The sequence below is a fragment of the Puntigrus tetrazona genome, chromosome 14 (genome assembly GCF_018831695.1).
Source record: "Puntigrus tetrazona isolate hp1 chromosome 14, ASM1883169v1, whole genome shotgun sequence".
Taxonomy (NCBI): Eukaryota; Metazoa; Chordata; class Actinopteri; order Cypriniformes; family Cyprinidae; genus Puntigrus; species Puntigrus tetrazona.
Window position 1 is genome coordinate 4,709,760 of NC_056712.1, and position 27,768 is coordinate 4,737,527.

The window sequence follows — 27,768 nt, forward strand, 5'->3', positions numbered from 1 at the left end:
TCAAACTCTAACCCAACAGTTTACCTCACCACACCAGCACAATAAAAAGTGTGGGCTGGTTAAAAACTCCAGGATTAAAATAAACACGGCCATTGTTTTATAGGCACACTGAGCTGATACGACCTGAAATATGTGGGTCGTCAGAACTGCGAGCAAAACAAATGTTGTCAAGTGGCTCCACAATTTGCGCAAGTAAATAATGCTTTCCCAAAACATCGCTTTTAGGGAGCTGGTTCGGCAGACGGCTTCTGAGTGACCTTCTTTCCATTCACGTGTTGCTTAAAATAGCAAGAGGCTGTGTGAAAGCCCATGGATAAATGACACCGGACCCTTTACCAGGAGCTCTAACCTGGCCAGACCAGAGTTGGGCATGCACAAAGATAAAAGATGTCAGATACAATCGACCAAAACATGGCCATGACATCATTTGTGCACAACAACTTTTCCCAAGGCAACAGCCAAGCGCTGTGGCAGGGTAAAGTGGGGCAAACTTGCACACTGAATCAACACACTCTAAGCAGCCTTTCTAGCAATGATGTCAACCCTTTCCCATACAGATCGGCCCAGACCCTTGAGAGAAAAAAGTTAATGAGACTCACATCACAGGCTCAGCCCTTTAGACTTGTCAATCAGTCAGAGAGGCTGGGGCAGGATGCAAGGCTGAATTGATTCAGTTATGTTTACTTCCCTTGCTTTTGGAAAGCATGAAGCCTTGTGAATGACAACAGAGGATGACTTGAGCACTAGGCCACTTTAAACCATTTATCCACACAAACCCAGATTTATAGGGGCAGAGCAGCATGGCTCATTGACTGAAATGCCTTAGAAATAAGCACATACCCTCAAAGCTTTCTAGTGAATACATCAGCGCCCTCTGCTGACAGTTGGCAGTATGACTGGCCCCATTTGACCTTTGAGATAGCTGCCAGGATTCAAACAAGCTTGCATTGGTGAATTAACATATTTTTTCCATTACTTGCTAATTATATTCACAAAGAGAAACTTCCTGCCAAAAGAGTAGCTAGTACAAAAGAGTACAATTAGCCTAAAAAAATCTGGTGCGTTAGGCTAACTGGGACTTCATAGTACTTGCATTATTGCTTTCTTGTTGGTTTTGATTGGTCCTCATTTGAAAGTCGCTTTGGACCAATCTGCTAAATCACAAAAAAATTGGAATTTAAAGTTCCCTGCCTTTTGTTAAACTCGTAATTTCGAAATCCGGATGATTTTTCTTTACTACCTAGTTAATGTAAGGCCCAGCTGGGATATTTTCATTCAAATTCAGTTCATATCATGCGTTTTCTGTAAGGTTTATACCAATGAACATTTTGAGATTAAGTTCAAACTAAATGTATCTCAGGTAAGGTGGGCTAGCTGAAAAAAAATTACGCTATATCTTATGTGATGAGCGTCCTAAGCAACCATCAGCGTCACCCTGGTAGCAAATGAGGAGCACCTGGAGACACCCATCGGCGGCTGATCAGTCGCAGCTGCTCCTCATTTCCCTCTGGCTATATGACACCACGAGACAGGTGGGATGAGCATTAACTCCACACAAGCTTGCAGTAACATCCCTTCTCTTGTATCTTTTAGACAGCAGCGTGTGACCGATCAGCCACCACCTAACGGCATGGACCCACTGCACCACAAAGACGAAAGAAGACGGGAGAGCACTGCAGCACCTACCATTTCTTTAGAAATTCACCAGCACTCGTATTATTTTTTGTTTATTAATAAATCCACCCTCTGAGGTGTTTATTTGAGCTCTCCTTGCCGGGTGTTTCTTCACCCAGCCACACTGGTGGAGAATGCGGGCAAGAGTGTGAAGTGCAAACTTTTATTTTCCTGTTTCACCCCCAGTTCTCCGGTTGGCATAGAGCTCCTCACCCATCATGGAAGAAGTGCTACTGTGGCTCACCGGGGTCAGCATCCACCAGCAGCAGATCATAGAGCATTTGGCCACTTGACAGGGCAAGATGGAGCAGGAGGTCGCTGCCCTTCGGACCACCACTGCCCAACACGTTCTGCTGTCTGACCCCTGTACCCAAGCCACCCAGCTCCTCCCGAAGATGTCCGCCAGTGATGACATTACAAATGTACCTGCAAATGTTTGAGACCACCACTAACACCGAGGGCTGGCATCCCGACGATTGAGCACAAGTGCTGGCCCCCTCTTAGCTGGCAAAGTCCAACACGCATATTTCTCCCTTCCCCATGAGGCAGCTGTAAACTACACGGAACTGCAGAGAGAAATACTGACGGTCGCCCAGCAGTCTGGGGTTCACCAACACGTGTCAACACATGGTCCACTAGCCCAGCCTGGAGGCCGAAGTAAAACGGTTTTGTCAAACCTGCCCCACGTGTCAGCTCACCTCTCCGCAAACTCCTCCCCCCAGCACGCTGATTCCACTGCCCATCATCGAGCTGCCCTTTGAGTGCATCAGAATGAACCTTGTAGGGCCGTTGCCGAAGTCCGTCTGGGGACATGAACACATTCTCGTCATCATGGACAACGCCACCCGTTACCCTGAAGCAGTGCCCCTAAGGAAGGCCAAGGCCAAAACCATTTCCAGGGAGCTCTTCCTCCCGACCGAGATTCTGACTGACCAGGATACCCCATTCATATCCCGGCTAATGGCTGACCTCTTCCAGCTACTGAAGGTGAAGCAGTTGAGGACAACTGTGTACCATCCACAGACTGACGGACTTGTGGAGTGCTTTAATCAAACACTCAAGCAAATACTTCGATGTGTGGTCGCAGAGAACAGGCAGGATGTGACGTGCTCTTCAAGTCCCCCAGGCCTCAACTGGCTTCACCCCCTTGGAGCAGCCCCGAGGCCTCCTGGATGTCACCAAGAAGGCATTGGAACAGCAGCCGGCAGCCCACCACACCATCGTTGAGCATGTAAAGGAGATGAGAGAGCGAATTGACCGGGTCATGCCATTAGTCCGGGAACACATGTGCAAGGCTCAACAAGCACAGCAACACCACTACAACCAGCCCAGATATATGGTGATGGTCCTCGTCCCCACTGCAGCCTGCACATTTCTGGCGACCTAGCCCTTACACTGTCCTAAACGCCCTGTCACTTATCGGCTGTTCGCCGAAGTGGACGAGTTGCTGGACCAACAGGGAAGGGCTCGGTACATTTTGAGACTTGACCTGTCTAAGGGCTACTAGCAGGTGCCTCTCTCTGAACCTGCCAAAGCAAAAACTGCCTTCTCTACCCCCAGTGGCCACTGGCAGTACTGGACCCTTCCCTCCGGTCTTCACGGGGCCTCAGCAACATCTCAGCAAATGATGGACATCGTCCTACGGCCACATCAAGCATACGCGGCAATGTATGTCGTCATTCATTCTGATACCCCCGATAAGCTGGACTCACAGCCAACCCCCGATGTCATCTGGAGCTGACTGAAGCCAAGTACCTGGGTTTTCAGGTCACACCAAGACCCAGGTACGAGCCTTCTTGGGGCTGGTGGGCTGACAGATCTGACCAGGAAGAGGCAGCCTGAAAAAGTGACATGGAAACCTGCTGCAGAGGAAGCCTTCAGAAAGATCAAGGCAGCGCTGACGTTGGAGCCAGTCCTACGAGCCCCGAACTTTAGGTGCCACTTCCTGCTGACTATCAACACCCTGGTAACAAACAAGGAGTAAAATTCAAAAGTTTGCAGAAAATACAAAACGGCTGAAAGAATGTGTTGTGTCTGCATTTAATTTGATAAGCAATGAAGGTACAAGAAAATTAACAATATATTTTTAATTTATTAATTTAATTTCAATCCAAAGTACAAAGTAAAAAATACAAGTATTGTCACAATAATATTTATTTATGTTTTGAGATCTGAATGTCACAAGGCTTACCACCTTTAATCATTTTCCCATTGAAATTATTTAAATGCAACTCTCACCTATTTGCATCTTCTTTCAGACTTCTTTCAGGTTTATTCATAATTTATTTTTATATATTTTATTCCTAAATCTACAAAAATATTGCGTGTTTATTTTTTGGCTGTGTTTTCAAAATGATTGAGCTTTTGAAGGAGATCCTAAAAATCTAAAATGTTAGGAGAATCAAAGCATACATTTTGAAATTGAATTTGTTTAATGTTAAGATTTCTGTATAGGAATGTATTCACATTAATACATATTTAATTAGATAATGACACATTTGTATATTTAACACACGTTTTCAGAAAATGAATTATTTTCTTCATTTACTGTAATTAATCAGATGTTTAAAGTGTGGCGATATATTCGGTGTTTAGTAGAAACAGTTCCCGCCTAAAACAGTATTCATCCGCACCCATCTGAGCGCTACAGTACTGATACAGCACATAAAGCCAAATAACAGTCTAATTTTAGATTACGCCATACACAACCATTTCTTTCTTGGATTTGGAAAACCGATATAGACGAAAAACTTTCGTATTTTTCGTATCTAGTATATACATGACTACCATTAAATTATCGAAACATGCTTATACGAGAATTTTTTGGAAAAAACGTACGCATTTATTTTTTCTATGGACCTATTTTGTTAGCATTCCTGCCTCTCCTCTTCGAAAAAAAAGTCCCGGTCACATCCGCCATTTCGGTGGCGACTGGAAAGCTATTGTTAGCTAAAAATACCGCAGCGGTGAAAGTATCGAACGTAAATTCGCCAATTTTAGTACCAATGTCGATTTGAGGTTTAATACTTTAAGATATAAATATTCTTAGAGCAAGTAACGTCGAGAAAACATAAGTGAAGGCGTTTTCCTGGCGCGTCAGACTCTGTAAATTTGTCTGTAGTGTTAGCTTAGCAGCAGGAAGACCGCAGGCTATTTACCGAAGATTTCAGCGGTTTCTTGCAACAATACGCGAACCTAGTTTTACATTTATGAAATAAATTTGAGACCTTTATATTTGCATCTCATCTTAAATCGTCACACTGTCCGCCGCTGCACAGGATTCGGTAAAGAGTGAAGGAGAGATGGCGAGCTCGGTGGGGAACGTGGCTGATAGCACAGGTAAACACGAGATTAATGAAGGTTTGGCTTGAAATAGAAACGCCGATCTTCGACGATGATCTTCATCTTTTCTCGATTTAATGTTTAGTTGGTTTTTGACAGGTGTAGTAGCTCTGTAGTACTGATCTCTTTGCATGCGTGCCATGAGTAAACTGTTGTTGAAGTAGATTATTTCTAGACACGTAGTGAATCAACTAACGTTATTTCAGCCTCATTAACGTTAATAATATTGAAGTATCATTTTCTTTCCTCATTTGTACGAGTCTAGTGTTGTTGACTAACTTTTACAGGGACGGTGAATGAGGTGTCCAGCCTCCTCGTGTATAATTGCCTAAAGGACGGGCTTTTTTAAATTGTGTATATTTTAATATTTCTAACACGTCATGTTTCTTAATATTTAACAGTAAGAGTGTTTAGATCAAGGTTGTGCGCCATTCGTAGTTAATTCAAAAGGAGATGGCTAAGAAGTTGTAATTCAGTAACTTGAATTTAACATCGAAATGTAATGGAATAATAAAAAAAAAAGAATACAACGATTGTAATTTTACATACTTCATTTTTACTTTGAGAATTTGTTTAATGTCGTGTAATATACATAATGTGGGTAATTTTTTAGAAACATTTAATGGTGTTAATATTGATTGTTTCATTTGGAAAGATTATATTGCTGTATAGGCTATATAGTAAAGTTTAATTTAATGTCAGATGCTGAGCACTTCATTTCCCAAAATGCTCTAAGTCAGATACTGTTTTGTTACAAAGTGGAATTAATTGGTTTTGTGACCATGTTGGATTTATATTAATTTAAAGCAAATAATTCTTCCTGTCGCCTAATTTAACCTCCTCCTCTTGAATCAAAAGGAAACTAGTCTTTAAAACTTGTTCATCTGTCTTTTGCACAATTCATATCACATCATACTCACTCATGCCAAACCTCATCTCTGTTTTTCATTTTCATCCTGATTCATTCCTTTGTTTGGATTTTAGATTTCTAACTTTTATTTCAATTATTAATTAATTCAAAAAAATTATCAATGCAGTTATTTCAGTCATTTTTAATCATTAGTTGTTGAGTTTCTATTTACATTTCAGAAAATTTATATATATATATATATATATATATATATATATATATATATATATATATATATATATATATTATTATTATTTTTTTTTTTGATGGCAGTACATGAAAAGTCATCATTACAGGAACTTTGAGTGCTAGTTTTGGAAAGTTTGCAGTTCTCTTTTGTAGTGACGGTTGATAAATTTATGTTAACAGCATAAACACGATTCCACACTATAGTGGTAATTTCTAAAACAGCACCACTGTTCTTGTCTGTTTTTAAATTTTTTATTTTTTTTTATTTTTATTTTTTTACCTCATTTCCATTTCTTCTAACATGTTGTTTTCCCCCTCCTTTGGGTTGCGTTGGTGCTTCAGAACCAACCAAACGTATGCTTTCCTTCCAAGGGTTGGCAGAGCTGGCACACCGTGAATATCAGTCAGGAGATTTTGAGGCAGCTGAGCGCCACTGTATGCAGCTGTGGAGGCAGGAGCCGGATAATACTGGCGTACTGCTGCTGCTCTCCTCTATCCACTTCCAGTGTCGCAGGCTTGACAGGTGAGATGAGCACCTTTGCTCTGTCTTCAAGGAGTCTGCTTTGCTGCTTATCTTTGGGAAGAAGGATTGGTGGTTTGGTGTTTCTGAGGCTGTTCTCTCAGTCCTGTCTTATTGTAATATATATTTTTAATGAAGGGTGTGTATTTCTGTCAGTTCCTCTATAAACATTTATATTGCAAATAACCTGGGTCATTTCTTCAGGGGAACGGTCTCATTCTCTTTTCTAAATTTTAATTCTCTTAATTCTGCAGGTCTGCCCACTTTAGCACGCTGGCCATTAAGCAGAACCCCATGCTGGCTGAGGCCTACTCTAACCTGGGCAATGTTTACAAGGAACGGGGTCAACTTCAGGAGGCCATTGAGCACTACCGCCACGCACTCCGTCTCAAACCGGACTTCATCGATGGATACATCAACCTGGCAGCAGCTTTGGTGGCAGCGGGGGACATGGAGGGAGCAGTTCAAGCATATGTCTCTGCTCTCCAGTATAATCCTGTGAGTTAAGCCAAGAAAAGTCTCAGAAAGTCGCAGTATTTTCTGGCGTGCACGCTCCGTCCTCTGGTGGTAGTGTGCTCGTGTGCGTGTGAGAGACTGAGACAGAAATGACATGCTGTCATCTAAATAATTTAGTTTGTTTATAAAAGGATGAGGTATAGACCTGTTTGATAGGAAAGGTAACCTTAAGTGATTTCTGATCTGGTGCTATATATATAGAAAATAAAATAACTTGACCTTCAAGGGGACCAGGGGGTCCTGGGTATTATTCCAATATTTTATTTTTATTATGTAACCATCATTATTTCAAATGCTTGCAAGAAGCCTAAACAATGACTTTGACCCTTAAAAATTAAAGTTATGTATAATGTGTATGAATATGTATAATAAAGAAAGGATGAACAATATCAGGAAGTTTGCAGGGTTTTAGACAGTTTGGACCTTAGTGACCAGCACTTTGTTCACAAGGCTGCTTCAGTTTAGTATCTCTAACAATGTCTAAAATGAGTTGTAAATATTCTGTTCATCAGTTGGTAGTTGTTTAATTTCTCTTATCTTTTGTTACAGGATCTGTATTGTGTACGCAGTGACTTGGGTAACCTGCTTAAAGCGCTTGGGCGCCTTGAAGAGGCAAAGGTATGTTTAAACATGTCGGCCCTTGCACGTTTACATAATGATTTTTTTTTTTTTCTTTTAAAATCATAGCTTTAGGCCATAATCCCCTGTCAGACACCTAGCCATTCTTGTACTTTGGGAGTGAGTGTAAGGCTTGTTTTTTTTTTTTTATTCAATAAGTTCTTGTCAGCGCACTCGAGTGTGCTGCTCATTTTATCCCCCCCCTGTCAGCACACTTTACCATCCTTCAGGTCTAGCCTGAACGTTCAGCTAGAGCAGAGTGTACCTAGAGCCACCAGGTCACCTGCATCTCACCTACCTAGTCAAAAGCAAATTATCTCTCTTTTTTTATCTGTTTAAATTCAGCAAGGTTAAGACCCCTTTACCCTCTTCTCACACTTTTTTGTTTTGTTCATTTGGATGGCTAGATTAGAGACACACCCCTTCTGTCCACCCCTTCTTTTTGCCCTCTCTCACTCCAGTGCTGCTTTCAGTCTATAAACACTGCTTCTTCCTGGTCAGGCCAGCCCCGCTCGCCCCCACACAAAGGAAGAAAGGCTGGGCTCTTCTGTGTCTTACACCAAACGGGGTCCTAAAACACATGCTGCAGTTTGGCATGCTTTTTTTCCCTGTAGACTCTTGGAGGGATTTCGCTGGCTCGGTCTTGGAGTAATAAATGGACTGATGAAGATAGTGGTCTTTGCTATGCAAAAAATAAGATGGCTTCTAACCCTAACCATGCATTTCGGGTCCTTTTCGTTATGTGAAACAATTGATTCCCTTTAAAAGTCGAAAAGCCGTGGCACTTGAGCTGTCATTTTGGATTTGCTTCCCCAGCATTACAATGCTCAATAAATGCCGTCTTTGAGGCAGCGTGGCCAGTTTTGGTTTCAGTGGGTCTTTGGGGAGTTTGTTTTGATAGAGAGTTCTCCTCCTGTTGGTTAGAAGCCCTCTTATTTGGTGCCTCAGGGGGGCGGGGTGGGGAAGAGTACTAGGGGCCGGCGGTCCCCCACCAGCTCTGTCGCTCCTAACCCCCCGCGCGCTTGCTTAGGGCCTGTGGAGTGTGCGCGCGTCGAACTGTCTGCCTGACCCCTCAGTCAAGCCAACAGATGCTTTGTAAGGGCACCATAGTGCGATCGAGTACAACCTCGAATCATATCGGCCCTTGTCCCCCACAGTTCAATTTACACCCCCCTATTTTTACGGCTTAGAGGGTTCGGGAGGGTTTGTTTTTCTAACACTGTGTGTAAGCCCTGGGCTGTGCCAGGCAGACAGATCGCTTTTTGCACTCCACTGCACGCGTCAGAGATCATGATAGAGAGAGAAAATTATACTGGCGCAACACAAGCGATGACCTCTTTATTTCAGAGCTGTGGAGGCTTCTAGATGATTATGAAGTCTTTAAACCCCAGACTTTTTCCCATATCCATTGGCCAGGAGTCAAGAAGGCAGGACAGGATAAAGCAAACAAGGTATTAAACCATGTAAACAAAGAAGAAAAGAATCATCTATTACATTTCTTCCCCCTTGTATGTTATGATTATTAATATTCCCAGAGCAATGTGATCAGTTCGTTTGGGTAAGATCAAGCCAGTTGGCCTCCCTCCTGTACCTGTATTTGAAAATGTGACACGGTAATGAAAAGTTTGAACCTGTGCGTAAATCTCATCTTAAAGCCTTTCTTCGCTCTCGACCCCTTGCGAACATATTCCTGTTTCTGAAAATGTAAAATCCTTTCATTGCATGGGTTTAAACTGATGTTAGGTGATTGTGTAATTCTTTTCCTTTTTTTTTTTTTTTGGTTTGTTTCGTTTTACTTGTTTTGCTTTGTCAATACAAGTTTTGATGTCCATATGAAATGTCTTGATTGCAAACTTTTACTAACGCTCTTGTTTTCTTATTTTGTCTCTTTTGGTTTTTCCACAACTGATATTGTTATTTAGAAGGTTTCAGGTGGGTGACACTATTCCTGCGTAGGTGCGGTCCGGTGGACAGGAACACTAGGGCAGCATCAGTCTTCTCCTCTTCCAGCTGCGGCCGCCCCCCCAGACAAAGTCCAAAAATATGGTAACGGGTTTGTAACAAAACAGAAAGAAAAACACCTTAGTCCAATGCCTGAGTTCTTCTGTCTTGTGGCTTCCTTTGAAGAACAAAAAAGCAAGAGAAAAAAAACTAGTAAATTAAAGCAAAAGAGAAATGTAATGCCCAAGTAAATTAAAAAGAGAAATGGATTCGATGCTGTAAGCAAACGAAAGCACAGTAAGAACCCTCTAACTCTCTTACTTGTTGATTATTTTTTTCCTGTTCATTTGGATTATGATTTATTTTTTCTTCTTTATTTGGAGTTGCAGCGTTCTGCTGAGCAGATGATGCGCTGTGAGTCTGCAGCGACGCAAGGGCTGCGCAGCGACAAAACCGCGACCAAAAGACGCGCGCTTGAACCGCACTCCCCCTCCCCTCGACCCCCGGCTGGCGGGTTGCAGACCTGTATGCCCTCCCTGCTAGCATGGCACCCAGTAAACATGACACCATTGGCAACGACCATCACACAGTATCCCTAATTCATGTATTACTCTCCAACAGTTAGCCCTTAAAAATGGATTTGGCCGTGGGAACCCACTCCAGTCGAAGGCCCCAAAGAGTAAAGGGGTTTTATAATTTTGTGTGCCAGTCTGGTGGGGAGTGAAATCGCTCCAGGTCTGCTGTCTGCACCCTGAGCTGGCGTTGACGCAGGCGAACGAATATGGGCGCGCGCGCGAACGGCGCAAGCGGCAACCACGCTGTGGGTTGCCTGCGTGGCATTTTGCGCTTGCATTACAGGGACCTCCACCTGCACGCCGCACTTGCATTTAAGGTTGTGAAGTATATTACTGAGATAGTGTGATGTCATTGATCTAAAGCTGACTTGGCACTTCTGTGTTTTTGTAGTTTAGTGTTAAGTGCAACATTTAGGTACAAAGTGTTTTTTAGTTTATTTAAAAGCACATAACTGAAGAATGTAAGTCGGAGTATAGGTGTTGGTTGGATTTGCGCAGCGTAGGAAAAGTGTGCAGCTTAGCGCGGCAGATATTTGCGCACGCGAGCCCATGCTGTAGGCTCACTTTTTGCTTTTCGTGAGATTGGAGACTAACTCTTTTTCTTTCTGCCCTTTTTGTTCTTTCTTCCTTTTTATTTGATCTTTTGATTTCTTTACTTTTACAACCCCTCCTCTGTCTACTCTGTTCTTCTTTCTACCTCTTCTTCCTCCTGTTTTTTTACTGTTAACCTGTTAAAGGCTTGTTACCTGAAGGCAATTGAAACCCAGCCAAACTTTGCCGTGGCCTGGAGTAACCTGGGCTGTGTGTTCAATGCCCAGGGGGAGATCTGGCTGGCCATACATCATTTTGAGAAGGTTGGTTGGCGATAAGTCACACTTTGGGCAATGGTGGTAAATGAATGAATTATTATAATGATCTATTCTGTGGGTTGCAGGCAGTGACCCTGGACCCAAACTTTTTGGACGCTTACATCAACTTGGGCAATGTTCTGAAAGAGGCTCGTATTTTTGACAGGTAACAGTTCCTTCCTCTGCCAGTATATTTGGACTCGAAGCTTTCTTCCACCATTCTGATACATGTCGTTTTTCCCTTGCAGAGCTGTTGCTGGCTATCTGCGTGCCCTCAGCCTGAGCCCCAACCACGCTGTTGTTCATGGAAACCTGGCGTGTGTGTATTATGAGCAGGGATTGATTGACCTGGCCATTGATACTTACCGTCGTGCCATTGAGCTGCAGCCACACTTTCCTGATGCATACTGCAATCTCGCTAATGCACTGAAGGAGAAGGGCAATGTGAGAACCTAAATTTATGTTTTTGAGCGTCAGTCCGATTCTGCCTCCCATAAAATTCCCAACTGCATAGATTCCTATAGAAAGGGGCTCAAGTTTGCCTACTAAATTCACAGGTCAATCAAGAGATGTATTGTCTGCTGACTAGCATGTTTCCTTTTAGGTTTCTGAAGCTGAAGAGTGTTACAACACTGCGCTGCGTCTGTGCCCGACTCATGCCGACTCACTTAACAATCTGGCCAACATCAAGCGTGAGCAAGGCAACATCGAGGAAGCTGTGCAGCTGTACAGGAAAGCTCTGGAGGTAAGGGGACCAGTGAAGTCCTCCTAAAAATACATATACCTCTTTAATCTATTAATTGAGATGTTTTCTTTCATGTATCTTAATTTTGCTACTTATTTATTAAAGGTGTTCCCTGAATTTGCTGCTGCCCATTCAAACCTGGCCAGTGTCCTGCAGCAGCAGGGGAAACTTCAGGAAGCTCTCATGCACTATAAGGAGGCAATCAGGCATGTTTTTGTTTTTTAGCTACATTCTAGAGTCTTTTTGTGTCAATGTCTCTCAAAGTCTCACTGTCTCTTTGTACTCAACCACTGTGCAGAATCAGCCCCACATTTGCTGATGCTTACTCTAACATGGGCAACACTCTGAAAGAGATGCAGGATGTTCAGGGGGCGCTGCAGTGCTACACTCGAGCCATACAGATCAACCCCGCTTTTGCAGATGCTCACAGTAACTTGGCTTCAATACACAAGGTAGGAACCTAGAAACGTGGAGAATGAATTTCCTTTCGGTGGTTTTTAGTTTTAATTAGCATTTCAAATTGCATTCTTCTCCAATTAAAGGATTCTGGGAACATACCTGAAGCGATTGCATCGTACCGCACTGCCCTGAAGCTCAAGCCTGACTTCCCTGATGCTTATTGTAACCTGGCTCACTGTCTACAGGTATGTAAGCGTCTTAAGTGCGTGTTTTCACTGTGCGCTCTGATGGGAATCTTTGTGTGACGTCCTACTGTGCTCTCTTCCTCAGATTGTATGTGACTGGACTGACTACGATGAGCGCATGAAGAAGCTAGTGAGCATTGTGGCTGATCAACTGGACAAGAACCGTCTGCCATCTGTGCATCCCCATCACAGCATGCTCTACCCTCTCTCTCACGGTTTTCGAAAGGCGATTGCAGAGAGACATGGCAACTTGTGTCTGGATAAGGTTTGTAAAAACATATTTTCATTCTGCTCTGTTCTGCTGCATTTTCGGTTTTGTAACTTATTTTTTTTGTGAAAGTTGTTCCTATAGTCATTCCATGTACTTTGCCGGTTCTATAGATCAATGCTCTTCATAAACCTGCCTATGAGCATCCAAAGGACTTGAAAACCAGTGGAGGCCGTTTGCGTGTGGGTTACGTTAGCTCTGATTTTGGCAACCATCCCACTTCCCACCTGATGCAGTCCATCCCTGGCATGCACAACTCTGAGAAGTTCGAGGTGATGAGTCTGTAATGCAGTGGTGATATATAGATCTTTCTGTAGAGCAGATTATATTGAGTTGGTGGTCTCACACTGTCATATTTTTACAGGTGTTTTGCTATGCTCTCAGCCCTGATGACAGCACCAACTTCAGAGTTAAAGTCATGGCAGAGGCTCATCATTTCATTGACCTTTCACAGGTGAGTATTTGTGTACATAACGCAGGCTTGTATGTCATTTTCTTTCTCCATTTGGGGGTCTGTTTTGATTTCATCATGTGACCTGTGTTCGTAGATCCCCTGTAACGGAAAGGCAGCAGACAGGATTCATCAAGATGGAGTCCACATCCTGGTCAACATGAATGGTTATACTAAAGGAGCACGCAATGAGCTTTTTGCATTGCGCCCTGCAGCCATTCAGGTAAGCATTCGAGAGCCCAGCTTAAAGAAAATCTACATTAAAATGTTTAGTTCATGTTCTATAGTTGGTTGTGTGATGAAACGGGTGCAGAAGTTGGCAATGTTTAGGAACCTAAATTTATTCCTGTTATGGAAAGATCATTGCCACAATCATTCTAATATGACTATTTGCTGCTCAAGAAACATGTTATTTTTACTTTTTTCTTTTTCTTTTTTTCCTTTTTTTAGTTGTTGTTTATAATTACTGTGCTTTCGCATTCGAGTGTGGATTTTTTTTTTTTTAATTCAACGAATATTATACTTTTTGTGACAGCCTTTATGAATGAAATTGTCATTTCTTAATATTACTGAAGCCAACTTTTAAATGGTAGCATATACTTTAGATATTATATGAAGATCTATTTTTTCTACTACCCTAGGCCATGTGGCTTGGATACCCAGGCACCAGTGGAGCTCCTTTCATGGACTACATTATCACTGATAAGGAGACGTCTCCTTTTGAAGTTGCAGAGCAGTACTCTGAGAAAATGGCCTACATGCCAAACACTTTCTTCATTGGAGATCATGCCAATATGTTCCCTCACCTCAAGGTAAGATTCAGTCTCTAATTACCTCAAAAAAAAATCTATTACAAAGGAGGAGGCACATGTGTTTCTTTTTGCCTAACAGAAAAAAGCAGTGATAGACTTCAAGTCAAATGGCCATATATTTGACAATCGCATCGTACTGAATGGCATCGATCTGAAAGCCTTCCTGGAAAGCCTGCCAGATATCAAAATTGTAAAGGTCAGTGAAGAAAGCAAAGCTTTAGTGCATTCATTACCCTGTTAAACAGATATGCTAATGTTCCTTTTGTATTTTCCTACTTTAAGATGGAATGTGACGGACAAGAGTCCACTGACAGTAACGGGGCCCTCTCCATGCCCGTCATCCCTATGAACACAGCCGCTGAGGCCATCATTAACATGATCAACCAGGGCCAGATCCAGGTCACCATCAATGGCTTTACGGTCAGCAATGGCCTGGCTACCACTCAGGTAGGCCCTCAGCGTTGATCTCATCACTCAATTTCACTTGGCTGATTTCACTGCAATTTCATTAGCTCGACTGCTTTAAAAAATCGGGTTCTCCCTGGCTGTGGGGTCTTGGCTTGCTTTCAGACGGAGCTTTAGTCCCGTCCATCATTCTTCGCATGACAAATCGGTGCATAGTTGACCACATTTACGTGCCCATAATTTTTCTGGTTAAGCCTTCATTCTGAGAAAGAGGGTTACATTTACACAGTTTACTTAATTTTACAAAGTTTTGACCAGTGAATGTATAAATTAATATTCCATTACATAAGCGGTGAATGGAATATTAGGTGAATCACACTCGCAATATCACGGCCTGGTTAATGATGAAACTGAATATGGTCTTCTGTGGTCAATGACTCCTCTGTCGTGCCCACATCGACGATGTGTAATTCATGGAGATTTAGTGGTGTGAAGGTGGCTGTATTTGCCTTTGTGCCATTTGTGTTTGCACGAGAGACTTAATTTCTTAATTTCAGACTGGTGGTGAAATGATCATGATGACTTCAGTTTCCTCCTTCGATCATCTTGAAAATCGGGCAAAAAGACCATTTCGTAGTAGGCCGAGCCAGTGCATTACCACATGTTGTTGTTTTTCAGATTTTTACAGTGGAGGAGGTTATAGTATCTGGGACTGTAGCCTTGCAGGTATGGCACACACAAGCTGGCTGAGAATAGCACGCTTTGAGACAGGATGTGCAATAGCCATTTCCCCTACACTTGGGCCTTCACACCACTGCTATAGGTGGCACAAACATGGTGGCGGAAAAGTTGAAAGGTTTCTAGGAATGGGCGAAACAGTTATAGGGCATATGCTTGTCTTTTCGGTACCTAAGCTGTTAACTCATGTTTCTTAATATTTCTGTTTAGATTAACAACAAAGCTGCAACAGGAGAAGAAGTTCCCAGAACAATTGTGGTGACCACCCGTTCGCAATATGGCCTCCCTGAAGACTCCATTGTCTATTGTAACTTCAACCAGCTCTATAAGATTGACCCTCCCACGCTGCAGATGTGGGCCAATGTAAGAATAGAATTCTATTTATTTTATTTTTCTTGTTTATCTGACTTGACTTTATTAGACTTGACAAACATATGATATCTGGGTCCGTAGAGAAAGAGTATATGTACATTTACGAATACTACTGGCATTATAGCAATACAAAATGTTCAACCAAATATATAAATTTTTTTTTTCATTTACTCATCCTTGCATTGTTCCAAATCTGTATAATTTCTTCTGGCGAATGCAAAGATTTTGAAGAATGTCTCTCTGGCGAGTGAACTTGAGTTCGGTCCCCTTTGACTTAGTATGGAAAAAAACAAAAACCCAACAAATCAGTGGCAGTCAGTAACCGTTTGGTTACCAAAGTTCTTATATATTTATTAATCTTTATATTTATTAAGATATATTTTATTTTTCAAGTAGTTCTGAAAGCCTTTGTTGGAGAGTAGATTTAGAAGCTGCTTTGAATGACAGTCAGACAGAGCTTTTTTTACTTTTCTTAAGTACTGCTTAGTTTCACGAAATGAACACAATGAAATATTCAATCTTTTTTTTAACACTTAAAAATGAGGTGAGCAGCTGTGCACGTAACAGAGAGTTCTGTAAATGTTTTTGCAATGACTCAAAACGTTGAATTATATCAGAGTCATAGTTGAATCGTTTCTTTTAAAGCGGCTCATATCTCATTGTGAAGCGCGTCGTCTGGTAGCTCTACTCGCTGTGCTCTGTTACGCAGATCCTGAAGCGTGTGCCCAACAGTGTGCTCTGGCTGCTGCGCTTCCCGGCTGTGGGTGAGCCTAATATCCAACAGTACGCTCAGAACCTGGGCCTGCCTGCCTCTCGCATCATCTTCTCCCCCGTGGCTCCCAAAGAGGAGCATGTGAGACGCGGACAGCTGGCGGATGTGTGCCTGGACACGCCTCTCTGTAACGGACACACCACAGGCATGGATGTGCTGTGGGCTGGGACCCCCATGGTTACTATGCCAGGTAAAAATACAAAAGGATGCCCTAGCACTCCTAATATTATACGATTCATTTGTCCATCCACGATCACAGTTTCACTTGCCCTGACATCCTGATGTCTTGTGTAGGAGAGACCCTGGCCTCGCGGGTCGCCGCCTCTCAGCTCACCTGTCTTGGCTGCCCTGAGCTCATCGCCCAGAGCCGTCAGGAGTATGAAGATGTTGCTGTGAAGCTCGGCACTGACATGGAGTTGTAAGTTCCTTTTAGTCATTTTGCGCTTTCAAAACGAGGCATGTTTAAGATCCCTGAAACACATTTGTTTGTCGGTTCGGCTCAGCCTGAAGAAGGTTCGCGCCCGCGTGTGGAAGCAGCGCATCTGCAGCCCGCTCTTCAACACCAAGCAGTACACCTTGGACCTGGAGAGACTCTACCTGCAGATGTGGGAGCATTACGCCGCCGGAGGCAAACCTGAGCCCCTGGTCAAAATGCAGGCTCTGGAGAGCAGCGAGAGCACCTAGGCTAAGCTTGTCCCTGCATGTCCCCCGTCCCCCAGTATGTGATAGTCACAGAGACTCTATGGAGCCCCCAGGTGAGCACCGTGACTATGATCCCAGCCGGCTTTTGTTTCCACGAGCCAGATTGGACGGCAGGACGCACAAAGCTGCTCCACTGAGACTCCTCCCCCTTTCCCATCGTCTATATTGATGTCGGTCGGCTCCACTTTCGTTTTGTTTGTTTCTCTGCTTCTGAAGGACTTTTCTGTAACTGAAGTGGACTTCATGAAAAAAGTGGGGTCTTAAATGAGATGGGTCAGTCTTACAATAATTGAGAAAATATAAACGTAATAATCATCACAAATAGGGGCTTTTTTTTTTAGTTAGGTTGTGCTTTACCTATTTTAGCTTTCTGTCATCATGACCTCAGTCTGAGTGATGGACGCATACCTCGGATCACCGATTTTTGCCAACATTTCTGTATGCTATCGATAGAGAAAATGTCCTCTTTTTTCAGAACATGCAATGTGAACGCGCTAAACCGACAGAAGGCCTGCAAACTGCTCAAGTACTGACTCCTGATTTTTCTTTCTTTTTTTTTTATGATTTTACCAGGAAAGGTCTAGGTAAGTATGTTCTAAGATGTTTTGGTTTTGTACACTGTCTTCCTATTAACTCGTTTTATTTATGCACTGTCAGTGTCAATTCCGCAAGGCTCTTTACATAAACTGAAATAAAGAGATGTGGCAAACCTTGAAAAGAGTTGCACGTACTTGGCTGCGGTTTTGTTTTTCTTTTTCATTTCTTTTTCTATTTTTTTTTTTTTAGGAGCTAACGCATACTGGTTATTGTGATCTATACTGCTGTTACGTTGTGCAGGGTGTCTTGTTGCTGACTGAACTGTGATGTGCACCCACTGTAAATTTAATCGCTGTATTCAGTTCAATAAAGAAATGCTAAATCAATTTGTGCTGTTTTCGAAAATGATGCAAGTGTCATCACTGGCACGGTATTGCTGATCATAATGGGCTCTTTTCACATTAATTTTAGTGTAGACTGGTTATTTACAGACTTATTTTATGCAGTGATTAAATGAGATCTAATACTGGAGACTGAAATAAAAATGACTTAAGATGACATAGGGCATTATTAAAATAATTTACTTGAACTGATCTTGCTTGTTGACTTTCTTCTCTCCTTGTTTTTGATTTCAATGTCTTCCTTTTTTTAAATTTAAACAACTGAATTTTTCAGTATTTCCTTTTAAACTTTTTCTTGTTCTTTTTTATTTCTTTTCCTCTTTCTTCAGCTTTGAATTCTTAATGAGTTCTTGTGACTTTTTTTTTTACTTCTAACTTTGGTTTTCTTCAGTTTGACTTCAACTTCATGTTCAGCATCTTCAGTTCAGTTTTTCTTTGACATCTTCAATGTCATCAACGTCTTCATCTTTGTTTTTTTTCTCTTCTTTTTTCGACTTCAACTTCTTTTATTTTTATTTCCTCTTTGAATTACATTAAATCAAGTCAAACTCACCTTTATTTAAATAACACTTTCTACACACTAAAACGGATTCTAAGGGTAACATACTGATTTCAATTAAACCACAGAAATCGTTGCATGTTTTTGAGAAAGTAGCTTTGAGAATGAGCAGAAACATAACTACAACCAACTTCCGGCCATAGCATGAAATCAACTGAAATAAAAGACATTAAATCTCTCGAGATCTCAGAAGAAGAGATTAAACACCTCAACTAGCGTCACCAGTTTATTTTATGACCAACTGTCTTTATTTCACATAAAGCGCCACCCAGTGGAACTAAACTATACTACGTTGTAACACCGGAAGTTGTTTTCCCTCTCTCAGATGGCAAGTTCCGGTTTGGGAAATTTGAACTCTGTTACGCAGTCGCGCAGAGAGCTGGTGATTTAAAGTGCTGCTTTTCACGCTGTATAGCACGTACAGTTTTATGAGGTATGTTGAATAAATAAAATATTTCGGCTAAAGCTAAATTTCAGTTCGTTAGCAAGTGTGTGACGTAAGGTCGCTTGTTTAACGTTAAGTTAGAAGTCTGATTATTGCCGGCACAAAAACGCTCAAAATATAACCAGTTTAGGTTATATATTTATTTTATTGCAAAGTGATGAACGGGTTTGTATATATAATAATACATGGAGTGTCATGGGTGTCCAGTCCCCCTTCAGTCTTAATTAAACACACCTTAACAAGCTAATAAAAGTCTTACTAGAAAGCTTCAGGCCAGTGTGCGGCGAGCAGGTCCGAGCTAAACTGTGTAGGACAGGATTATAGTTTGACGACATTAAACCTTTACAAACGTTGTCATCTGTTATACTTTTAGATAATTATTGTTCTACATTGTACTACAGCGGTGCAGTTTAAGCATAGTTTATGTTGTTCTGAACATTTTTATTTAGTTTGCTTCAAGCTAAAATCTAGCTTCAATCATTTCTGAGGTAATATATAGTTAGTGTTTTTATAGTATTGTTTTATAGCACTGCAATTAAATTTTTTTTGTATGTATTTTATTATTTTGTCATTTTAACCTGTTCTAATGTAAACAGATGAAAATTCTTTGTATAACGTAGACTCCGTTGCATTAGTTCAGTTCAGCATTGTATGTTTAAATGCATTTAATTTTTTCCCTCTCGTGATTAGGCTTTGCATCTGTGGCATCAGGAGAGTGAAGTTGCTTAGTTTTCCAAACGTTCGTGTGGTTATGGATCCCGGCACTGTATCGTTGTTTCAGAGAGTCTCCGAAAAGCTGGGCTGGGACAGAGATGGTGGTCTCGATGAAGCTGAAGAGAAGGTGTGATACTTATATTGAACGTATGCATAATTGACCTCAGACTCGTCTGGAGATGGCTGATTAGAGCCTTTCTCTCGCCGTTGTTTCAGCTGCGGAGGAGCTTGAAGAAGAACAGACGTCCAGCTCTGGGCAGTTTTGAGCCCAGCACAGATCCAGCGCACAGACAGCTGCTGTCTGACACCGACGGCTCGGGGAAAGAGAACCGGTCTAAAGAAAAGCACGTACTGTCGACCTCAGATGATGAGGACTTTGATCGATGTGAGTTTGGGTTGAGGAACACTTCGTGCTTGCATGCGTTCTTACATTATCAATGATTTTTGATATTTTTTTCTAGTTCTTGCTGCAAAGGCTACACCCAAATCTACAATCAAGTCTGCAGCATCAGCTCCCCAGAAACTAAGGTGAGAAGTTCATAAATTAGACATTTTATACATTTTCAGCTGCCGCGAGTCTCAGGGATCATATCCTTACAGTCTTAGTGGAGTTATATAAAGTGATAGGACTGATAAATAAAATATTGGGCATGCATTTATTTGTACACTAAAAATGCATGCCTGATTGAAGAAGAGGGTGTCCAAAAATATGATTTTTCTAACGTATGATTAAAATGATACACCCTGACGTGACCTAAATAACTTTTTCCCCCCTAGAGAACCGATTCCAGTTCTGTCTTCAGACAGCGATGATGAATTTGAAACATGTAAGTCCTTTTATTGACCGATTTTAAAACAGATTACCGATTTTGATGCCGCCGTTTTTAACATTTGTATTTTTTCTAGTTTTAAATAGAGTAAAAACTCCAAAGGCTAAAGTCCAGTCGCATTCTGTGGTCAGCAGTGATGACAGGTCAGTGTCATGTTATTTGCATTAAGCTAGTTTTTCCGTCTCTCACCGTTACTGTTGACCGTCAGCTTTATATTTCGTCCCTCAGTTTGAAACGCTTCATAGTGGACAGCATGTCATCTGATGATGATTTTGTCATTGAGAGGAAGCCTTCCGTTCATAAAGGTATTGTGCATTTATTATTAATTGATTTATCTGTGCACATGATTATTATAAATTCATGTTCCTTTTTATAACGTAATCATCATGACTAACCGTAAGAAAAGGTTTGTATTCTTGGGGGGAAATTAATTTTAGGTCAGCAAAGGTTTTTTGTGATGGTAACCATTAAATACCATACACATCAAAAACATATGCAAGCTTATGTATACAAAATGTATAGAACATATGCACAAAATATGTATGTTGCATGTGTTGTTTTACGTGTTGTATTTCATACATCAGGCATTTATGGCTCATATGCAAGTCATTGCAGCCCAGGTTTTGTTTTTACATTAAAAATGCAAAATTTGTAATCAAAAGAATCAAAGCTGTTTCAGTTCTATGCATATTCATCTTCAATTATCACTAGCAAAATTAAGTTCTTATTAATACATTATAAAAATCCCTTTATTTAGAACAAGCATTCTGTATTCAGTTTATCAATATAAAGTATAAATGGACAAAACACACTTGGTTGCTCTGATAGATCATGGTGTGTGTTGATTTTGTTTTAAAAAAAAGGTGTATGCAGCAAGTTTTGTCTCTGCACAGGGAAAGCCAAGGCTGCTAGAAGTCCTAAAGCAGCCCAGAAGACAGAGAAGCGGCCCCCATCTCTCTGTGATTCTCCTGTTTTCTTGAGCGACACTGATGATGAAAGTGACGTCGTTATCCAAAGCACCTGGAGGTCCAGACACAGCCGCCCAGCGTCTGAGGAACATCACGTCACGAGTGCAGGCAGACGGGAGCCCGCAAAGCCCTGTGCTGTCCCCCCGGCAGTCACCGTGACGACGCAGACCGGTCCTGAGGACACGTGCAGCTCTGAGGAGGAGTTCCAGTCCTTACTGGACCGGGTCAGGCAAAATCAGAGCATAGGAGGCAGAACGCAGGCGCAGCCCGAGGCCACCTCCAGGTACAGCCCACACGGTTTCAGTCTTGTTTAGAGGGCCAGACGAACAGAAACACAGTTTACAAGTTGTTTGTCATTGAAACAACTGTTTTTACTCAGTAATGTCCTCCTTCAGAGTTCACACCTGTTATTAATCATTATATCAAATCAATGCACCTGTAAAAATAATAAAATGAATCCAGAAATTTCAAATGGATATTTAATTTCTTTTAAAACTGGATTTGATCAAGTGGTGTTTACCAGATGTCACGCAGCTCGTACAGACCGCCTCATGCATTTTTGAAGACCCTACTCGATACACGTTCTCCTAGGTTCCCCTTTCTGTTAGACACATTTTATTGGACTGTCCAGCTTTTAATGCATGTAGAAAAACTGTCCTAAAGTGCAGTCATTTTAGGTAGTTTGCTGCTTTTTATTGTCTTTGACGTGATAGCAACCTAAGATAGCCTTAGCCTAAAGCATTAAATATCTACTACTATTACTGACAGAAAATGGCGTAAAATAACGGAAACTAGAGGAAGAACGGCTTTATTAATTGTGCCCAAATTTGAAGAAAAACTGCAGATTTTTTGTTCTCCACGTAGAATCCAAACATCGACCTCCTTGTCTGTCCACACCATCTGCCGTGGGTAAGAAAAATACTATCCAAGCACCGGTTAAAGGATCATCCACATCCCACACCCCAGTGCAGCAGACGCCCAGCAGCAGAGCAGTGAGCCACACCGAGCCCAGAGCTCCACCCAGCAGCAGGTACTGCCCAAGAGCTTCTCTGAAGACCGCATTTGGATTTTGACATTCGTGTCCCGTTGTTTATTTCATCAGGGTGGTGGTGGTGGTGTGTAAAACTCCAGGCTGCTTTCTGCAGTGTCTGTCTGTACCTGGATCGCCGTACTGCCGCAGCTTCAAACAGAACAAAGAGGAGCTCACCAACAAACTCTACCAGCTCTACAACACCAGTGTGTTTGACAGTAAGGTACAAGCCAAACCTTTAATTCCATCAGGCAAGCATCTCCATAAGATTTGCTGATCTATAGGGTTACAATTTGTTTTAATGTACCATTTTGTTTACTTAGTAGATGATGGAGCAGGTGAGAAATTCTGTAGACTTCCAATAAATAGTTATCAATGAAAATCTGCTGTTAATTTTCTCACCCTCAGGCCATCAAAGATGTAGGTACTTTCTTATATCAAATACTGATGATATATGGAGGTCTTATAAAATGACATGATTTATTTACATTATTTTACCTATAATCTACAACCTTAAAGGAATAGTTTACCCAAAAATGAATGGATGGATGGATGGATGGTGGCCATGATTTTGAAGCTCTGATATTCGGATATATCTGCAAATACTGCATCGTTAAACTAACCTTTACGCCTTTGGGGGTTTATTACAGATCGATGGGATTTTGTAACAAAGATATTTCTACTTTTAAAATTGTTACCTAAATAACTGACTTCCTGCAACGCTCGTATGCGACGAGTTCCGGCTCTGACTCGACGTATATGACGACATGAACCGTCTTAGATTTAGTCCGATTTAGTCAACTGGTTCAACTAGTTTAACTAAAGAACTTGTTCAAAAGAATGATGGTTAGTGAACCGGAGCACCACCTTGGACCACTTACCTGAGGTTCTGCAGTACAGGTAGTAATGTTTTAAATAACGCTCAGTTTCTTGAGCAGACCAATTATTTCACTTAATATTGTGAGGAGCCAGTATTATTGTGTTTTTAGTCACACTTTATTTCAAGGTCCAATTCTCGCTATTAACAAACCACTAACTAAACTTTTGCTTCAATAAACTCCTGATTTGCCTGCTAATAAGTTAAGGTAGTAGTAAAGTTGTTAAATGAATAACTTAATAACAAAAAGAAGTCACGTGCACCTAGGATGCTTTGAGCACAAGTAAAGTTTAGTCCTAAAAGTGTTTTTAATGGAAAAAAGAAAGTAAAGTAACTCACTATAAATCCCAACCCCTCAGCTTCCCACCGACATGTCTGTCACATGGAACAAGAAGATGCGCAAGACGGCAGGATATTGCATCTCGGGCCAGGAGCGTGGCACTGGGAAACGATACGCCCGCATTGAGCTGTCCGTCAAAGTGTGTGACTCTGCAGGTATTGCCATTACGGTGTTACACTCCTCCAGAGCTCGCGACACTCCGAGATAAACCATGTGATTCCAATTACAGATCGGTTACGAGATACGTTAGTCCATGAAATGTGTCACGCTGCCACATGGCTAATAAACAACGTTCGTGACGGGCACGGGCCGTTCTGGAGGCTCTATGCCCGTAAAGCCATGTTGGCTCATCCTGAGCTGCCGATGGTTTCCCGCTGCCACAGTTACGACATCAACTACAAGTTCCAGTATCAGTGTAACCGCTGCAAGAACACGTGAGTCAATTTTTTGCAAGAACTTTCAACTGTAGTTTAATTGAATGATGTGACCACTCCTTTGAACCGTAAACCTCAAATCCTGTCCCTCACAGGATCGGCCGGCACTCCAAATCTCTGGACACCACAAAGTTTGTGTGCGCTCTTTGCACCGGGCGGCTGGTTTTGTTGACTCCCTCCAAGCCGCGGGCGCCCACACCCTTCGCCGCCTTCGTGAAGGAGAACTACGGCTCGGCGAGACAGGAACTGGCGGGTCAGAGTCACGCCGAGGTCATGCGCAAACTCAGCGCCGACTTCGCCAGTAAAACACGTCTCAGTCAGAGCTGATCTCACGAGTCCCAAATACCTCAAACCATCCCGACTGCCGCATTACTCTCAGCTTTGTTCTTCTGTTATACTGTGAAGTGGTTTTATTTATGGTTAAAGGCCATAAATCCCTATGATATGATATACGAGCCATTTTCATGTTTGTGTACTTCTTGCAGGGATATATGTGTTCTTTTTTTATATTTGTGATTGTCGTGCCGGTTATGTGTTTTACTTGTTTTTTTTCCCTTTAGAATAAACAACTGGGTTATTACGTTCTTTTTTTTTTCTTTCATCTTTATTCGGTGCATGTTACTGAATCTAAAACACGCCTCAAGCCTCTCCTTGCTGCATAAAAGTATTAATTTGCCCCTAATTATATATCTTAAGCAAATGCAAAGAATAGTTCGATTCCAAATAAGTCAAACGGGGAATCAAGAGAGGCAATAAAACACAAATCGGCTGCTCGATACAATTTATTTTGTTAAATACTACTTAAATAGCATCTGAAGTATACTTAAATACAAAACATCTGAAACAAATTTGAAGGTAGACGGTGCATAAAGGAAACGGGGGGAACACAAGCACGTGATCACAGTATGTGTTTACTGAAACTGCAGAAATCTCCTTCAAAGAAGCTGAGGCACAGAGAAGGGCTGTAGTACAGACGTCCCTGAAAGCGCAGTGAAGCACACTGATGCTAAAGTCAACCGAACGATTGTAAACTTCAATATAATAATCATTCAACAGGGCTCTCGACTATTTCACCAGTAATATAAGGCAGAAACATAAAGTACAGCTATGTGAGTGAATCTGCGAAAGAAAGCTATCAGGGGTTTTACTTTCTCTTTATAACTTTTAAATACATTCTCGTTATCGTAATAGTTACTTTAACCTAATGGCAGTGTTTTTATGTTAATTGGGTCCATGAAAATGAGCTGTCATGAAAGTCTGTGTGAGATTTACCCATGTTGTGACAAAATATTTCAGCGCGTACCGACTCAATAACTACAAACGTGTGTTAGATGCTACCGTTTATATTTTGACTGATAAGAATATATAGTGTAAACAACTGACGTTTGCTATTTGGCAGACCCACGCGGATCTGTGAGGACCCGATGGGGTCGACAGGCATCAAGGTTTTGGAATGGTACTGTGCATAAAACGGAAAAATCGTCAAATTAAAACAAAAAAACCTTGAAAATGTTGACATAGAAATGAATATTTTACACACTCCTCTGCTTCTGATAACATTCAGTACAAACTCGTTTTCTTCATGATGCGAAGAAATTCCTGCTGGTTGACTTCTCCGTCGCCGTCTCTGTCTGCCTCATCGATCATTTCCTAAAGACAGCCACACACACACACACGGAAGATCAGTGTTCTCCAATCCGTCGTCTGTCACAGATCTCGAGCGGGTGCTCTTTTACCTGCAGCTCCTCGTCGGTGAGGTTTTCCCCGAGTTCCTTGGCCACTCTCTTTAGGTTCCGGAAAGATATTTTTCCGGTCTCGTCGTCGTCGAAGAGTCGAAACGCCTTGAGAATTTCTTCCTTGGAGTCCTTTTCGGCCTTAAGGTTACAGTGATAAGTCACCCTGATGTAATAGCTCAATTTTTCATTCAATGAAATGTATGCTTGATGTTCGTTCTTACCATTTTTTGCGTCATCACTGTCATGAAATCACTGAAAGAGATCTTTCCAGTAGCGTCCTTATCGACCTCTGCGATCATTTTCTTGATTTCCTCCTTTTTAGGCTCAAACCCCAAAGCTCTCATGGCCACCTGGAGCACAGTTCCTCATTATAAGCTTGACATATGCACATCATGAACGGATATAGCGCTTTATAATGCACCTACGTGGCTGACAGTGGCATATAAACTCCAGCTGTTCATTATATCTCACCTTTAACTCCTTCACCTCAATATAACCAGAGCCATCGGTGTCAAAGAGCTCAAACGCCTCCCTGATCTCCTGCCTTTGCTCCTCTGTCAGCTCAGGCTTTGGATTGGCTTTTTTGCGAGGGGCTACTGCCCCCAACGACGGTCTTTTGGGACTAGTGGCCTGCGTTATACAGAACAGAATTATTAAAGCAAAAGTTGCGCGCCAGTGCAGTGAACGTTACTGTTTAAATGAAGAATACGAGACATAACGCAAACCTAAATTTGACAGTCCGCGTAATGTATAAACCAAGCTGGCAAAATAGAGAATAAGCGGGCTGTACGCTAGCATTTATTTAGCCGTGGTTGTAAATTCACTCCTAAATCCCCTCACGATTTTCTCTCTATTTACATTTCCTATGGGAAGGAAAGACCGCTAGCAATAACGCATGATTACGTAGGTAACGATAACACCAAGCGGAATGAGAATTGTTTCGGTGAAATAGCAGTTACAGGTTCGCTAAAAAGAGAGTGGCATCATTTTAAATGAAAGCAAAAAATAAAAAAAATAAAATAAAAAAGCATACAGAGCACAAATCACGACATTGTAGCGTTCGTCGTGACTCACCATCTTAACCGGGAGTAGACCAGCAAGTGGAGAATAATACTATAGCGAAGGCTTTGCTCATGAATATTAATTACGTTTTGTGACGATGGGACAGTAGATCAATCTGATTGGCTGAAAGGAAGACGTCGGCAGTGGAGTCGTATAGAGAGTGTTATCTGTGGCTAACCTTGGCTCATGAATAATAATACGCTCCCAGACGCTCCAGTTAGTAACTTCCGCACAATTTTATTAAGACCATTCGCTAAAGTAAGATTTGTAATTTGGTTTAATCACTCCTTTAATCAACGAACTGTGAGGATAAAGCAGTACCCAGTTCAGGTCTATTTTTATGCCATAACGTGTGGCTTTATAGAGAACATAATTTTTGATAACTGGTCATGATATTTCCAATTACACAGACAGCAGATAATAGGTTTGACATCAAAGTACCCAAAAAAACTATCAAACTTTGTTGATATACGCTGATCGGTGGATGCAACGCTGCTTCAAGTCGAACACAATTATTAATTATTAATAACAACACTAGCATACTGCCTTCATATCCCAAGTAGTATAATTTTGCATGAAATTGACTAATTTATCATTATGTTGTTATTTATGTTTTGTCATTTGTGTAACTCATAAAGGTCTACCATACTTTTTTTTAATAATCTCCACAAATAATAAACTAAAAATCACATGTAGGGGCGTATTTGGTGATGTCACGAGGGGGATGCGACTATATTGAAGTTCTTTTTATTGATTGGGTCGCGCAGTGGCGCCCTTTGACGTACCGCTTCTC

At 41.7% G+C, this 27,768-nt stretch overlaps 3 protein-coding genes across 7 annotated transcripts; 2 read left to right on the forward strand and 1 right to left on the reverse strand.

The window, feature by feature from the left end:
* The first annotated feature begins 4,578 nt into the window (after window positions 1-4,578).
* On the forward strand, window positions 4,579-17,965 carry ogt.1 (O-linked N-acetylglucosamine (GlcNAc) transferase, tandem duplicate 1). Of its 4 annotated transcripts, XR_006252548.1 has the most exons (23): window positions 4,579-5,013; window positions 6,458-6,638; window positions 6,890-7,133; window positions 7,701-7,769; window positions 11,023-11,139; window positions 11,220-11,299; window positions 11,382-11,577; window positions 11,738-11,878; window positions 11,984-12,084; window positions 12,177-12,330; window positions 12,421-12,522; window positions 12,608-12,787; window positions 12,904-13,062; window positions 13,155-13,244; window positions 13,339-13,464; window positions 13,883-14,053; window positions 14,133-14,249; window positions 14,336-14,500; window positions 15,407-15,559; window positions 16,278-16,530; window positions 16,635-16,758; window positions 16,844-17,626; window positions 17,829-17,965. XR_006252548.1 is itself a non-coding variant. In XM_043257566.1 (22 exons), exons 1-22 carry the CDS (start codon window positions 4,977-4,979, stop codon window positions 17,022-17,024), a joined length of 3,141 nt encoding a protein of 1,046 aa, XP_043113501.1. In that variant the 5' UTR covers window positions 4,579-4,976; the 3' UTR covers window positions 17,025-17,965. The 4 variants fall into 4 exon arrangements, 3 of the variants coding, with proteins under 3 accessions (XP_043113501.1, XP_043113503.1, XP_043113504.1); XM_043257566.1 differs by having other exon boundaries at window positions 16,844-17,965; XM_043257568.1 differs by having other exon boundaries at window positions 6,488-6,638; window positions 16,844-17,965.
* Window positions 17,966-18,839: 874 nt separating this feature from the next.
* Window positions 18,840-24,803, forward strand: gcna (germ cell nuclear acidic peptidase). Its single transcript, XM_043258056.1, has 13 exons — window positions 18,840-18,972; window positions 19,675-19,825; window positions 19,915-20,083; window positions 20,160-20,226; window positions 20,476-20,525; window positions 20,605-20,671; window positions 20,757-20,833; window positions 21,422-21,793; window positions 22,361-22,526; window positions 22,599-22,749; window positions 23,763-23,898; window positions 23,973-24,177; window positions 24,273-24,803. The coding sequence occupies exons 1-13, from the start codon at window positions 18,968-18,970 to the stop codon at window positions 24,502-24,504; spliced, it is 1,848 nt and encodes a 615-aa protein (XP_043113991.1). The 5' UTR covers window positions 18,840-18,967; the 3' UTR covers window positions 24,505-24,803.
* A 140-nt stretch (window positions 24,804-24,943) lies between these two features.
* cetn2 (centrin, EF-hand protein, 2) lies at window positions 24,944-27,110 on the reverse strand. 2 transcript variants are annotated; one of them, XM_043258054.1, is made up of 5 exons: window positions 26,988-27,110; window positions 26,385-26,543; window positions 26,135-26,263; window positions 25,914-26,051; window positions 24,944-25,827 (listed from the first exon to the last, which is right to left on the reverse strand). In XM_043258054.1, exons 1-5 carry the CDS (start codon window positions 26,988-26,990, stop codon window positions 25,738-25,740), a joined length of 519 nt encoding a protein of 172 aa, XP_043113989.1. In that variant the 5' UTR covers window positions 26,991-27,110; the 3' UTR covers window positions 24,944-25,737. The 2 variants fall into 2 exon arrangements, with proteins under 2 accessions (XP_043113989.1, XP_043113990.1); XM_043258055.1 differs by lacking the exon at window positions 26,988-27,110 and adding an exon at window positions 26,639-26,962.
* Window positions 27,111-27,768: the final 658 nt, after the last annotated feature.